Source organism: Acipenser ruthenus, chromosome 16, assembly GCF_902713425.1.
Source record: "Acipenser ruthenus chromosome 16, fAciRut3.2 maternal haplotype, whole genome shotgun sequence".
NCBI classification, from domain to species: Eukaryota; Metazoa; Chordata; class Actinopteri; order Acipenseriformes; family Acipenseridae; genus Acipenser; species Acipenser ruthenus.
Window position 1 is genome coordinate 8,576,964 of NC_081204.1, and position 15,588 is coordinate 8,592,551.

General features: G+C 35.2%; 2 protein-coding genes across 3 annotated transcripts; both read left to right on the forward strand.

Annotated features, from left to right (window-relative positions):
• Positions 1-317: 317 nt before the first annotated feature.
• On the forward strand, positions 318-7,910 carry LOC131697719 (uncharacterized). Its single transcript, XM_058988692.1, has 6 exons — positions 318-944; positions 1,552-1,631; positions 2,090-2,213; positions 2,543-2,706; positions 3,183-3,256; positions 7,671-7,910. Exons 1-6 carry the CDS (start codon positions 588-590, stop codon positions 7,766-7,768), a joined length of 897 nt encoding a protein of 298 aa, XP_058844675.1. The 5' UTR covers positions 318-587; the 3' UTR covers positions 7,769-7,910.
• Positions 7,911-8,209: 299 nt separating this feature from the next.
• Positions 8,210-15,375, forward strand: LOC117412402 (uncharacterized). Of its 2 annotated transcripts, none has more exons than XM_058988693.1 (8): positions 8,210-8,516; positions 8,806-8,883; positions 9,442-9,520; positions 10,147-10,231; positions 11,032-11,454; positions 11,552-11,631; positions 12,020-12,154; positions 14,155-15,375. In XM_058988693.1, exons 1-8 carry the CDS (start codon positions 8,410-8,412, stop codon positions 14,314-14,316), a joined length of 1,149 nt encoding a protein of 382 aa, XP_058844676.1. In that variant the 5' UTR covers positions 8,210-8,409; the 3' UTR covers positions 14,317-15,375. The 2 variants fall into 2 exon arrangements, with proteins under 2 accessions (XP_058844676.1, XP_058844677.1); XM_058988694.1 differs by having other exon boundaries at positions 8,211-8,516; positions 9,460-9,520.
• Positions 15,376-15,588: the final 213 nt, after the last annotated feature.

Here is a 15,588-nt window from a genome sequence, read left to right on the forward strand (position 1 = left end):
CTTACAATTACGTCTCACCCAAAAGACGTAAGTGAATTTCTCAGGGTCACACAATGAATCAGTGGTTGAGGTGGGATTTGAACCGGGGACCTTCTGGTTACAAGACCTTTTCTTTAACCACTGGACCACACAGCCTCCTATGTAGTAATAAATCCAGGGAAAAGGTAATAAATATAGACTTTAACTGAAGGGTCGCTTCAGCTTTTAAGTCCCACCTCTGTGACCATTGGACAAGGGTCAAGTACTGACTAGCAGTGTCTGTTGCTCTATTGATGCAAAAGGTACATAATGAGGACAATAGAGGGAGAATTCAACCAGTCGTTCTTTAGGGTAGTTACTGTATGTCAGTTGAGTTACCTCAAATCTATACTTTGTTGGGAGAATATATATTGTATTTGTTTATATATTGTTTAGTTTATACTTATACTTGGGGATATGTTATATATTTTAAAATATTCATCATTTAATGTATTTATTACCTGATCTAATAGTATAGCCTAGTATTTTTTCTTCTTTCTTGCATGCGTGTTATTTATTTATTGAGTGTGTATGCAGATTTTGTAACTCTCTTCCAATAGTCAAAGAATATGTTAGAAATAGATAAAAGGAAAGATAGCATTTTAGCTTCCCTACAGGTTATGGGACATGGTCCAAGAAAAAGGAATTTTCAAAGAAAAACTTCTCTTCCTTTTAGAGCAAATGCATCTGCTTTTACTGGATTGGTTTTGAGTACACGTTTTAATTCAGATCATCTATCTAGTGGGTTATTGAATACACATCTAAACAGCTCACAGCGTGCAGAGACGAACTGTCGTACTCCGAGAAGCAAACTAGCGCACCTGACAAAAAAGTGTGGAAAACTCGATTATATTAAAGATTTCAATCAAACTCAAATAAACAACATTGTACTTGTTTCTACTCGGCATTCGAGACCCAGCATTAAGGTAAGCCAATTTATTTATTTATTTATTTTCCTTAAACAAGTTCTTAACAAAGAACGTAGTTGTCAATAGGAGCATGTTTTACAAACACTTTATTAAAAATATATAAATTAAGAGAAGTATGACTGCATTTAAATATAAGTTTTGTGGGACTTATATTCTTTATTATCATTTCAACACTTAGTTTCTTTGCTGTACACATTGATAGAACTACATCCATAACTGCGATTGAATGTTGGAGGAATGTAATTCAATGTGTTTTTCAATATCTTGTAACGTTTCAATTAAATATAACATTCATTAATTATAAATCAAGAGATTATATTCAATAGCGATTATGACTGTTAAGCTACATGTGTTACTGCACCGTGTTTAATGACGTGGTAAACACCAGCGTGCCACCTGTTACATAAATAAATATTTAAATATGTACCCCTTACAAAGACAAATATTTAACCGCAACTGCTGTGTACACAGCTAGCGTAACTATGTATAAAAAGCACAATGAGTTGAAATGAACTGTATGAAAATATATACAATAACAACCCATATAGCAGCTTCAATAAAACTCACATTACAAAACTGCTCATTAATGTTCTGCTTTTTTCAGCCCAAGTTCTTATTCAGGTTTCAGAAAGTTGCTAAATGTGTGGCCATGCTTTGCCTGCTGTACAGGGATCATCATCTTTTGTAAGTAGTACCATTATGTACTATAGAAGTGTGAGCACATGCTATCACATTGTGCCATGTTTGTCATGCAAGTTATTATTATTATTTTAAGACATGAATAAAGAAGTAGCCAAGGGAGTTTCCAGAATGTAACCATTTAAACTGGGTAGTTTATATTTTTGAATTATACATAAAATGTATCCATCTCTGCATCTTTGCTATTACTGGTGAATACTTAAAGCTGCAGTGTCCCACAGCCGTGTATGAATTATGTATTAGATCATTTAGCTACAGCGATCTCTACATGATTAGAAAACATGGCTGATAAGCATGCTTGTTTAGTTTCTTCAAAAGTAATAATTTTAGCTTTAGGGTCTGTAAGTACAAAACTACAGTACATGCTGTAGAAAAAGGTTTAGATGACAGACAGTTTCTGCAATATTCTTCTCCTAAACCCACATTTTGGAAATGTTCAACAGCGCTACAAATAGTTATGGAGTTCTGAGAGTCAGAAGATGGAGGGCAGAGGAGAAAAAGAACCAGGGGACAGACCAAGAAATTCTTTTTGATTTGACATCATTTCGAGCCAAAACCAAAATCCAGGTAAAATGAAACCCAGTTTGAGTCACGTGTCACCTGTACTATACCAACTATTTTATAGTCTTGGCAAACGAGAGAATATGGAACTTTGATATGTCATTCTAAGAACCCATCTTGATTGACTTGAGCATTTTCATAGAGTAGCATCATTAACAATTAATCAAAATAAAAATTGGATTCATGCACTTCTTGAATTTGTATTTTTCAAAACCATTTTTCCCCAAGAGACAATTTAATTAAAATCAAGCCCTGAGCCTAAGCTTACAATTTCTGCTATCCTTACATAAGCACACAAATACTTAGCATTTTAAGTGTTTCCATTTTGTACACAGCTCAGGGTTTCAGAGACTGTCAAGTGGATTCTTAGCCGCCCACCTCAGGACCGTTCTGAACAGGATGTTCATTTCGTTCTCACTGCCCTGCAAGAAATCAGGGGCTTTGGCAATTACTCTGGCACCCGACAGAAGAAGGTTGCAAAGGCAGCTTGGTATGCAAGGTGGGTCTGCCAAAAAAAACACAATAAAACATAGTGAAGTAGGGATTTGCCATAACACTGTCAAAACACAGGACTGCACTGACTTGATGTGACCAGTTATCAGGAAACTTAAATCCTTCATTGTTGTTAAATTGTGGCATATACAAGACAACTCCCCAATAGTTACGTTCTTCATTTCGTTTACTGAAGCTGGCGAGGGCAGTTGTCCAGACAGGCCTACAGAAGTATCACTTTTGAGACTGTTCCTCATGTGCAGTCTTGGATACAGAAGCACCTGCCAGCTGAACACCTCACATCAAAGCCTTGCCTAATACTCCTGTGAATGACTGGGCTTTTCTTGTGAATGACTGGGCTTTTTCTCATTAAATCACAGAACAGCACATTTAAAAAACTGAGCAAAAGTTCTGCACACATCAAATACTAATTATTAATTTTAAAATGATGTATTCACTGTGCTTTATTATTCCACTTATTAGCTATGAAGCCCAGCAAGTGATGGTTCAGCAAGGACACATTCCTCATTCCTTCTACATTTGCCTATCTGGATCAGGTAAGCCCTTAGTAGACTCTTTTAGTAGAGAACAGCATATGCAATTCTTATAAAAAGAATACCATGTACTTTCATATTGCCTGGTCTTGTCTCAGACTAAATTAGACACCATTCTACAATAAAACCACCTAAATGGTAATAAGGTCTCATAAGGTCACAATAATAAGACTGATATAAGCTTTGTTAAAAGCGATTGTGGTTACATCCGAAAAATATCTATTTACACCAGGTCTTGTAATATGTTGAGTAAATCACTTTAATGTTCATCTGTAAATCCAGTATAATTTAACCAAGTAATAAAATGAGGTGAAGAGGGAAGCCTGCCAGTCGTTTAATGGAACCCTAAAGAATTATTGATTGAGAACAAAAAGAGTGATAAACTTTTCAGACGTCTCATCCTAGTCTTTGAGACTTTCCAAAAGCAATGAAGCAGGTTTCTATAAAGCCTTACTGGGGATGTTTGGCACTGCTAAGTTCACAGTGACAATGAAGCTTCCTGCCAATGAATTGCACATTTAATACATAAACCTTTCAAGTCATTGTTTTCATTCTGTTATCTTTTAAACACAAACTAAAAATGTATATTATTATTTATTTCTTAGCAGACACCCTTATCCAGGGCGACTTACAATTGGTACATTATTTTTACATACAATTATATATTTTTTTCATGAAATTGCCCATTTATACAGTTGGGTTTTTACTGGAGCAATCTAGGTAAAGTACCTTGCTCAAGGGTACAGCAGCAGTGTCCCCCACCTGGGATTGAACCCACAACTCTCCAGTCAAGAGTCCAGAGCCTATGCAAAAGTAATCTACCGTAAATAATTGCCGGGTCTCAAATAATATGCGCCGGGTTTGCTGGCAAATATTGTGAATACACGCCGGGTCTCTGTCATTGCTATTGAAGCTGAGGAAGATGAGGAGGAGCTTGAGACTAATGAACTGCTAATAAGTGACAGCGATTGAAGTGACTCTCAGAATTAATAAATAATAATAGAAAACGTAATTTAAGGTAGGCCTACATGTAATGCATATTTGTTTAATGCAGTTATAAAGTTATTAAAAGTTTTGATAATCTCTTGATGTATTTTAACGTGTTTTGTTGTATTAACAATGTACAAGTTTGAGATTAAACAATACATTATTTTTGATAGTGATACTTATTGCTTTTATTGTTCATTTAAAAAAAACATTTTAGAAGTTTGTATTATTATTATTATTATTATTATTATTAACAAATTCGTATACCGTTTGTTTATTTTCCAACGTTTTGCATACCATAGCCTTGTTAACCAGTGCATATAAAAAGACCGTAATAATACTTTCGCTTTATACTTGAGGGTGTACAATACAATGTAATTTTGTTATAAAATAAAACTGTTACTTAGTTCCCACTGACACACAACCTTTTAACAAAGTTGCTGGATTGTTTCAATTGAGTTAGGATGTTGCTACAGGGTGGTGTTTTAGCGGCTTCTCAATGACCGCATGAAGCATGTGAAGGTATATGATCTAATATAAACACCGGGCTCAAATAATCGCTGGTCTCCAATACGCGCCGGGTCTGCTGGTAAATATTGTAAATAAACGCTAGAGGCATTTAATTGAAGTTTTATGGTAATCATAATTCACTGTTCTTATTTCAAAACACGCTCTTTTTAATGCAACACGTGTGGTTTATTCCGCATGGGTTATTTAATTATTATTATTTTTTTTGCATACTATGTATTTATTATACAGTGAAGCTTCCAGTCTACCAATATACCATTCTATGTGTATTGTTACTACTTATCCACTGTGGCATATATAAAATGATACATAAAAGATAAATGGTCTCCAAATTCAGAATCCAAGAACCCTAACAGCTTTGAAAACTCCAGGCTATTCGAAAAGCATTATTGCAACTCACACTGTTATATGAACAAAGTCAACAGCAGTCTTGAATGGTTTCATGGTCATCTAACTATATTAGAAACAATCTTCAAATAATGTGTGAATTAAAGTTATGTGAATAGGGCTTTGTTGTTTTGGGAGGGAATACAACAGGCTGTAGCAATATAAATTCTGAATAAAAAGTTGTAGCCTTTGAAATATGAGTGTGAGAGAGAAGAATTATAGAGGGGTGTGTGTTACACTGATGAAATTCCATCAAGAATGTCTACTAAAACGAGGAATAATATTATACATAAGGTTTGCCTCCATAAACATTGCTCACTAATCATATTGAAATCATATTTAGCTCATAGTATAGTATACAGTGTGACTCACTGATAAATATTTAAATTCCCTGCCAGTGATCCAGGGTATTACCGTAGCTGTTTGGGGAGAACTATGGTTCTCTGCTCTGTCAGAGCTACATCCCTGCTTGTGATCATACCTGCCACTCAACTCAGACAGGGATACAGTCAGAGAGAAGAAAAGACTATGCATTTATTCATTTATTAAGAGTACATCTGCATTTCCAAGCATTCTAAAGAATCTCACTACTGTTCTCCCACCAAGAGGTTCACTTGTGTTGCAGAGCTTGTAATGTCCTGTACCGAGTTTGTCTCCAGGCCAACGGGTTGCATTCATAGAAACAGTCTGCTGTCTGTTTTATACTGCTGTCTGCTAAACTACCCAGGAAAGGCCAGATTTAGGTAAATAATGGCTTCTGTGGGCTCATATATACAGACCACACTGGAAGAGGAGTCTGGAGTCATTGTGTTTATGAGACAGGTTGAGGCCAGCAGGAGCTTGTAAAATTAAAGTCCAATAAATTGACTTTGTGCCAGCTGGAAAGCTATAAAGTTAGATTTGTACCCAGTATAGCAGAAGTACAAAAAAAGCAAGTTTATATACTGTATATATATATATATTTTGTTCATGTCAAAAATTGCTACAAAACTTCACACAGTAAAGAACCGAATATGGATTTGAAAATGTTGAATTTGAAATAGTAACATCAGATACAGAGAGAAAATAGTCCGGTTTCGTCTGAGGAACAATGAGGGTTACAAGGAAACTACACCCTTTGATATTTGCAGCTGCTGTGGTTCTGTGAGAAAGACTTTATTAAACTCTTGTTGTATGTTGACAGACCTACATTCTCAAAGCATACTGAAAGATTTTTTACAAAAATACATCAGCTACAGCAGTAATTTCACAGCATGAAAATGTTATTTGTCTAGATGTAATTACATTAATGACATTTATTACTGAGGTCCCACAGTGACAGAGAATGCTATAGCTTGTGAAGTTTACAGCATAGAGAGCCAAAGCTGTATTGTCAAAAGGGACTGGTAGATTTCTGTCCAAGATGCAGTTTGGTAGGGCATACAGTAGTAAAACATTATGAATAGCTTTACCAGTAAAGATTCAACCATTTAAAATGTTAAATGAATCAACCATTTAAAATGTTAAATGTGTAACATATTAGTCTATATTATCTAATAGTAACTTAACATGCGGTTGGATACTTAATTGTATACTAACTCCTTGATGTTGTAGAAAAACAATGGTCATTTTAAAATAGGGTTTTGATTACAGTTTATCTAAGCCATGTTCTCATCACACAAAAACAATCAACAGTTTAGAATGTCAGAATTGTGGAAAATATTAAACAGTCTAAAGATGTGGCTAAGTAGGGACACATGCAATGCTGCAAAGCTTACAAAAATATGTTTTGGATTTATACTTTTTCTACACCCTCACGCTTATTACAATTATTTCTTTATAAAATTGCTTTAAAATCACACAGACTACTTAGTCACAAAATGTAATGACCAATACAAAGAAAACACAATCTTTTTAAGACACTCATCGCAAGCTTGCATTGAACTCTTGGGTGGAAAAGTCTCCATTCTGTTTCCAATCAGCGTGAATTATTGGAATCATGGATTTCAGTTCAAAGCAATATCTCAGCAGAAATCCTTTTGAAATTAGACACGGACCTTGAGTAAACAGGAAGCTTTCTGAGAGCCCTTCTCCTCACTCCAAACTCAACTAACACCTTTGAACTAAACAGTTCGACTTCATTGATTCTGCTGAGCAAGTATTTATTTCTTATAGAAGCAGACCCCTAGAAGCAGGGCTACGATGTTAAGGTCCTCAATAAACTATACTAATTAGGGCCCTTTGCTTATATTGGCATTAATTAAACTGCTTCACCTTACAGAAAGTAAGAAAAATGAATGTCAAACTAGTGCATTCTGGTATTTGTAGTTCTGTTTAAAGAAGAGAGACAGGTAAAAAGTGTCTCAATGCGTTCAGAATAAAAAAAGAAAAACAGAAAAAAAGAAAACTGACAGTGAACCTAACCAAAACATTTTTTTTTACCAATTACTAATAAAGCTTTGCTGATGTGGCCATATATTTCAAATACTGCAATGATATAACAATTGCTGCTGACAATGAGAATGTTTTATTGCAGCTATTGTGATCAAAAAGAACAATGAAACAGGCCAGGTAAAGCCAGCATGGTTTCTAAGCAAAGGAGATGCATTTGGGGTATGTTATGTTCCATTATGAATTTTTTAATATGTATGATGTAGCAAAATCGCAAGAGGTAATAGGCAATTAAATAATTTCATAAAGCTTACATATATTTTCATTTAAAAATAGTGCCTGATTGATACAATACTAAAGAAAGCTCTCAGTTTGCATGTCTTACTTTTACGTTGTCTACTATAGAGTTTCTCTGTCTGGACAGAGAGGTAAGGAATACAGAAAACACAGTTACCTATTTGAAATATATATATATATATATATATATATATATATATATATATATATATATATATATATATATATATATATATATTGTCTTATTATATAATAATAATAATAATAATAATAATAATAATAATAATAATAATAATAATACTATTATTATAAAATGAAAGAACCTTATACCACATTTTATGACTAGCAAATACCAAGGATTACTTAAATACAAAGGAAAAGGCCACTACAGTACTTAATCAATTTAACAATTATTATTATGTGTAACCTACAACAAAAGCTAGGTCTACTTTGTTTAAAAATCTCTTTGGGGTATATATTAATCTCAGTATAATTACCACTTTAGTTCAAGATAGGAGGCCTATTTGATGCATCCTCTAACATTAAAGGGTTTTAGATGCCTCAATTATAGCTGTCTATAAAACTTGATGTACAGTATGTTAGTCAATGGTTTTCCTCTACAGGATTTTGCACATATTTTCCTACCTGGAGGAAGAAAGAAGCAAGGTGATCCAGAGCAAATTATGTTTCTCAGGTAGGACCAATTAGCATTATAAACACCATTGATTATCTCAGCCAGTCAGTTTCTGAAAAGGGCTTTAAGCACAAAAAAGTGGCTAGCAATTTCTCTCCAATAATCTAGGGAGACTACTGCAGTAGTAAATAATGCCTGTTGCTTCATGCATTTTTGCTTAGATCAGCTGTCTTTAATATTACTCCGAGATGTGCATGGTTACTTGTTGTGTGTTTATTGTTGAAATATAAAATTATTGTATGTATGACTCCTAGTACAAAGCGTAACATCACACTTTTCTTCTATAAAGTGAACTCAAGTTTTTAAAAGGCTGGCCCCTTCAACTCTTGGAGGACAATCCAGGGAAATGTGTTGTAAAACACTTCAGGTTAGTAAACATTATTTTTATAATCTGGTTGTGTGTTTCTAGCTAAATTGAAGTGCTGAAAAAGAACAACTGAAACAGTTAATCTCTGACAAACACAAGATACACATTTCAACAGATATGGTCAGAATGAACCAAAAAGCTAGTCATTCACTAGAATTCAGGTTGCAACAGAAAAAGTCCCAATTTCAGCAATGAGGTGGTGACCTGCCAGTACTCTGCCTATTAATCAATAGCTACTTGCACTGTATAACAGAACTGGCTAAAAACGTTATTGAATCCATGAAAAAAACAATGTAAAGAAATGTGCAATTTTGTATTGCTGATAATATATTAAAATAGTTATGGTTGCATGTAGATCAAATCAAGAAACTGTAGAAGACAGATTACTTATCCGTGTAACAAACCTACCAGGCAGTTTCACAGAATGAGTATGTGGGCAAAATAATATTTAATTTCATCATTTTAGCTTTTTTTTTTTATTATTGTTATCGATGTTTGCTGCTTTGTTACAATTTAACTGTGCTTGACAATATCTTAAATGCATTTATTTATATTTAGCTGTGCTTTTCCCTGCAGAAGAGGCGCTGTCATTTTACAGACCAGTAGCATAACTGATTGGATCTACATTGTCAGATCTGTAAGTGGTATGTGTTGGTTTTATACATGCAACATGCACTTTGGAATACGTGGATAGCAGTTTATAAGTTTTTTTTTTCTTTTACTGAAGTGTAGTGAAGTTTTATGGAGAAGTATGATGAAGCATGCTAAAAACATAGCATAGTGAATGTAAAGTATAAGCAAGGTAACTTCAGTGCAATCTATACTGGTAAACCTTTGGTGGTTTGTATTGCTTATAAAGTATTGCAAAACGCCATTAAAAGCTATTTTTACTTGCTAACAGATGTTTCGCTGCTCCTTCACATGGCCGTGAGTTAAGTGAAGAGTCTACTACCTTTAGGTAATATAGTACAAACTTGGTGTTAAGTGGGGACAGTCTCCTAAAAAGTTATTTAACAGGTTCATTTTGATGAATTACAATAAGGACAACACTGGTCAAGGTCACTCGCTGTTTGAAAATTTTCCTTTTTAATGTGATCAGAATCATGTCTTTATCAACTTCCAAAGGACAGTGTATGCCCTCCATACCCATCCACACAGAATAAATAGCCTTAAATTTCATTATATTTTTTAGTGCTGCATTTTCTCCTTCTTATATTGACACATTCATACTGTCTGTCTCTCTTTCCTCACAGTGCTTTTCAGGGTAGCTGCTCAGTAATGAAAGTTTTTAAAATGGATCAGGGTGTTGAAGCCGTCTTTCCAGTCAAGAGAAAAAAACAATCCAGTAGTAAGTTGTCTTTGCAAATCATTGCTAACGGTCTGTAAGAAATGTATTCGTTTTGAACCACATCTACAGAAATAGTGTGTGTAACACATTTCTCTGAAAGAGTTACTCTGTTTGTGTGACCTTTACTATCACATCGGAAAAGCTCCTTGGAAACCAATTGCACTTGGTGGTTTTTGTTTTTCAAGGAACACAGCATCACACATAAAAAGTTAGTAAGCATGGTTTGCAATTCTTACTAGCTGTGTTAGTTATGACATTTCAAATACAGTGTCATCACTAAATACTGCATTATTTATAACCATTGTGGTAAAATCCAACATGAAGACTGTATCAGAATTATTGGTCTGTGCTGGCTTTGGGTATTCTTAATAAAATACTGGAGTTTATAGAGTTCATTATCAATGGTCTTTCATAAAAGCTACACTTGTTTGAATTACTTCCCTAAAAAAGGCAGAGAATATTAACAGTATCTTGCGAGAAAGTTATGTTAGGGTCACCTTGCCTGAGCCAACGGTCCTGTTTCTCCCACGGGCCTTAAATACTGCTTACGATTGTAAGTCGCCCTGGATAAGGGCGTCTGCTAAGAAATAAATAATAATAATAATAATAATAACAAATAGGTTGAGATCTGAGGGAGATTTGAATGTATATTTTCTTCAGGAAAGAAAATAAGGTACTATTGACAGAATTAAACCAAACCAACTTGCTTCTAGTGAAGACCCGGGATGTAGTCACAGAAGGGTAGATCGAGTCCTTACTTTTATGGTTTTGTGGTGTTTTTTTATTTTTATTTTTTTAAGTTTTCCAGGCTGCTTCTACCTTAGTTCATCCCGGGACTCCCACGGAAGGTCATGAACACGAGAAGATCATCCTGGACAAACACACTACAAAGACACAGCAAAAGAAGAGGACCGTGAGGCACGATGAAGGAAAGGAGAACGCTCCCTCTGTGTCTCACAGAACAGGGCTGGTTGACTTTAATCCACAACGCCCAGTGAATGGATCCAGGAGCCCAGAGAACCAAGTCTGGGGAGTGACAGAGGACAGCGAATGTGGACTGAGAGAAAGACACCCAAACACAATAGTGCTGGAGACCAAGATGGATGATAAATCTAGCCAGGTCAATAAATTACCCTCTCCTATGAAGTCTGCCTACCTCAGGGCAAGACTGGTCGTTCCTTCACCGGTTTCAGAAAAACTAGAGGCTGAGAAGGATAAAACAGGTAAAAGGCTATTATGGAAGACTATTGTTGATGGTATCTCCTAAATAGTTTGTATTGATAGATTACCTTTATTGATATGGTTTTTATTCCCTACTAGATGAAATGAATCTATCCAAAACCACAATAATGAAGCCTGCATTCATAATGATAGACACACTGGTAAAAGGATCAGTCTTTGTAAGTATTGTATAGCATACTGATTTTCTACTCCCTTTGAAACGCATTAGAAAAGGACGTCAAACTGATAGGGCTGTAAAAAAAAAAAAAAAAAAGCTTGTTGCTTCTATGCAAGACAAAATGTCATGATTTTGCATAAACCACATGTACAGTAAATATGCAGAATCAAAATGTGCTCAAATACTCAACAATCCTATTTTTTATTTATACCAGATTTTATGCAAGACAGAAGTTCTCATTAATGACAGAACTCACAACTGGAAATTCCCTAATGATGTTTATACTAATTTGCCCTTAAAATGGAAACATGCCTTTTATACATTTATAGAAGACATTTCTTTGTCACATAATGGTAATTTACCAAATTATGTTTTGTTTGTTTTTAAAGGGACTATCTGACTTTTTGTTCAGTGACCAGCCAAGTTGCTATATAATTAGCAATGGGGCAGAGTGCCTGCAAATCTCTAAGAAGTTTTACCTGGACAATGCATCCCAGGATGTTCTTGACAAGCTCAGGCAGCAGGTATGCAATCATTCTTACAGCGACACAACAAAATGGTACAATAAAGATGCCAAGTGGCTAAAGTACAGTGAGAGCAAACAGACTTGGCAAGTCTTGAGCTGAAACCTTGTGAATAGGGCCTGTTGTTTTCTGATTTGATACACATCAATATTGTATGATTCTCTTGATTGTTTCACTATGATCATTGTCCAATAAAAAAATACTATTTTGTAGTCATTGATAAACACCACATACTTAGATGTTTTGGTCTAGTTTCAGCATGGACTTGACAAGCGTCTAAATATTCACAAGTAAAATTCAGTTGAAATAAAAGTAGTCTTTATGAAAAAAAAAAAAAAACAGCAGTGTTGATTTTAGGACAGGAAATAAAACAAAAAAAAATACTTTATAGCCCTGTTATTCAAACAAGACTTGTTGCCAAGGCATTTCAGGTTTGCTGCAAAGATATTAGGAAGGGTTTGTGTGCTGGTGTCTTGGGCAAAGAAAAAAAGTCTTTAAAAGAATTACAACCTTTATTGTGTGAACAGAGTCTCACTTTGTTGACATAAACATTCATGGGATTTTTTTAGCAGCAGAGTTGATTTGACTTTGAAAGATCAACATGACATTGTGTGAATGGTTTTCCCGTCAGGGCAAGTCCAACCTGGAAGTTTCACTGTGTTAATATGTAGTTGGTTACAGAAAAACTACAAGTATTTTGTGTTCTCTGTCAGAGAGCCAATACACACAGGCCTGCTTTTTCATTATTGTTGTCACAGGGCACAGAGGGAGGTGAGTTTTAAATAACAAAGAAGCAAGTCTGAGGCATAGAAATATATGGTACAGATTTGAAAACATTTAAAATGAGGGACAGGTTCCTTTTTCTCGCTCTAGTCAAAAATGTGCAACTAATCAAGGCAACAGTTTTATATATATATATACACACACACACACCATAGTTGACAAGATGTTAACTGTACAGGATGGTTTGGGAATGTACACTGCAGAAGGCATAAGCAGAACTGTTTATTTAGATTATTATCCCCTGCTGGGAATGATAACCCAGCAAATTGAATACAGCGGAGGCGGTCGTACATTACAAAGATTTCTCCATATCCATTTTTTCCATAAAACTTGGAATAAACATTATTTAGCAGAAGTTATTGCTATCAGATTCTGGGGATATAGGGAGATGTCTGTCTGTCACATTTACATTTTTGCATATAGTTAGAGAATCGCTCATGAATCCTGGTAATTCTTATTCTAAATTTACAGCTGCGGTATGTTACTGACATACATGTTTCTAGCAGTTTAAAGAAAACCTATAATGTTGGAGAACATGGATGAGCTTGGGTCATAGTTTGCGAAGCACGCAGACTTACAAGCTTACACCCTGTTTCTTTCTAAAAGGAGATTAACAGGGGAGGTAGAAAGCTGTTGTGTTCTGTCCTGCAACCACGACTGCTGACAACGGAGATAAGCAAAGTCTGGGAATGCAGTGTTTCTGAAATACCTAAGCAAAACCAATCTGTATGCATAGTGGGAGCAATCGTGGTTTGGGCTGAGGATAAGTAAGGTACTTACAAACCATAAAATTCATGTAAGAGCAAACAGCTAGAAAGGTTATCGGATTTCAGTTAGGCACACAATACTAGTATTTTAGACACTGCACAATAACATAGAAGGGGTTAACAGGGCACTGTACCGGGCTGACTGGAGCACGAAGGAAACTGAATTTGAATTTGCTGTATAAATGTATTATGTTGGAATTCTTCTCTTCTGTGCTTGGAAGCGTTCCCTGTATGCATCAATAAACGAGTGGTTTTGATTTGAAGACAAAGACTCTTCTTTTTTTTCTTCTTATACCAATCTGAAGGCTTCACAAAAACACTTTGATAACCATTCACAAAGGAAATATTATTTAATTTCAAAAAGAGATTTAAAAATCTTATATCCTATATCTGTATTGGTTAATTTAGTATGTGTCATCTTAAAAGAGCCCTCTGTTTATACATTAACAGCAACATCCTTATCCTGGTGAAAAGGAGCTCTTGGAGCGACTCCAAAAAGAGATGCAGTGGCAGACTTTCCGTAAACTAGCCATCTGCAGCACACTCCAGAGGATCGAGCGGAAACGAAACCAAAGACAGCATGGACTTCCACCAGACCGCAGTAAAAACTGAATCTTTCTAATAAATACCACACGTGGTATGTCATGGTAAAAAAAACTATAGCCATGCACAGTAAAGCATTTCAAAGAACAGTAATTGCATAGCACAAGACTGATGTCACTTTTCATTGTTACGGAATGTAACGTTATCAGACAATTGTCATGAATGATATGAATTGGATGCTGAAGTTAGTAAACCCTTGTATGAAAGTGCTGCTTTTTTCAGTTTTAATTGTTCCCCTGCCAATATGTAATGTCAAAATACATACATGAATTATTTCTTTAACATTCCAGTTATAGCAAGTTATAGCAAATAAAACCTTTCTGTGACCCATTCAAACAAAGAAAATACTATGTGAAACTATGTAAAATCATAATTTTCTGCTTTGTAACTGTATAATTCAACTGATCACTCTCTCTCCAAAACCATAATTGAAAGGGGGGTGGGGGACACACACTTATACCCCTTCTCCACTGGCACATCCAACCCGTGAGGGCTCGGTACAGTACGGGTACTTCTCCACTGGCTGTTTATCGAGCTGAGCGAGAACCAAACCGTGAAACTTCGGCCTCACAAAACATCTGAATCCGGCTGTGAGCTGAGCCGAGCCAGGGTTAAGGATTTTCATCATTACGTTGCGTCCGTCAGTACACTCCACAAAGATAAATAACAAACATGGCAGGCAGCGAGTGTGATGAGAGAAAAGTACAGCCTTGGGATGCTGAGGAAGTGCAGACACTAGTTTCTCCGTGGGCAAAAAGAAGTGTTCAGAAAGATTTGGAGTCGTGCGTCAGAAATGAGTGTTTATGCCCGAATTTCTGACGATTTGAAGCAAATGGACATAAACCGCGGGTACGGTACACTTAACTCACACACCCAAAAACATAAAATTCTACCAAATTTCTCATCTTTGAAATATTATATTTTTATAAACAAAATAAATGCGGGAAAATAAAACAATTCTAAACGTATTTACAAAAATATAGTAAAACAAAATACAGCTGTACCATACATATAAAATACAGCTCTACCAGACATATAAAATACAGCTCTACCATACATACTACGGCTCTCATTACATTCGCGCAGCTTATTTTTTTTTTATTTTTTTTTTTTTTTAAGCATCCAAACAATAACCAACTCTAGAAAAAATTACAACTATCCTTAAAACGGGATATCTTTGGCAAATCCTATTTTTTAAATCTTTTTTCCACCTTCAACAGAACTAATTGAACTTTATTAAATCCATATGATCAGTAACATTGTGGATGATAAAGAAATTCT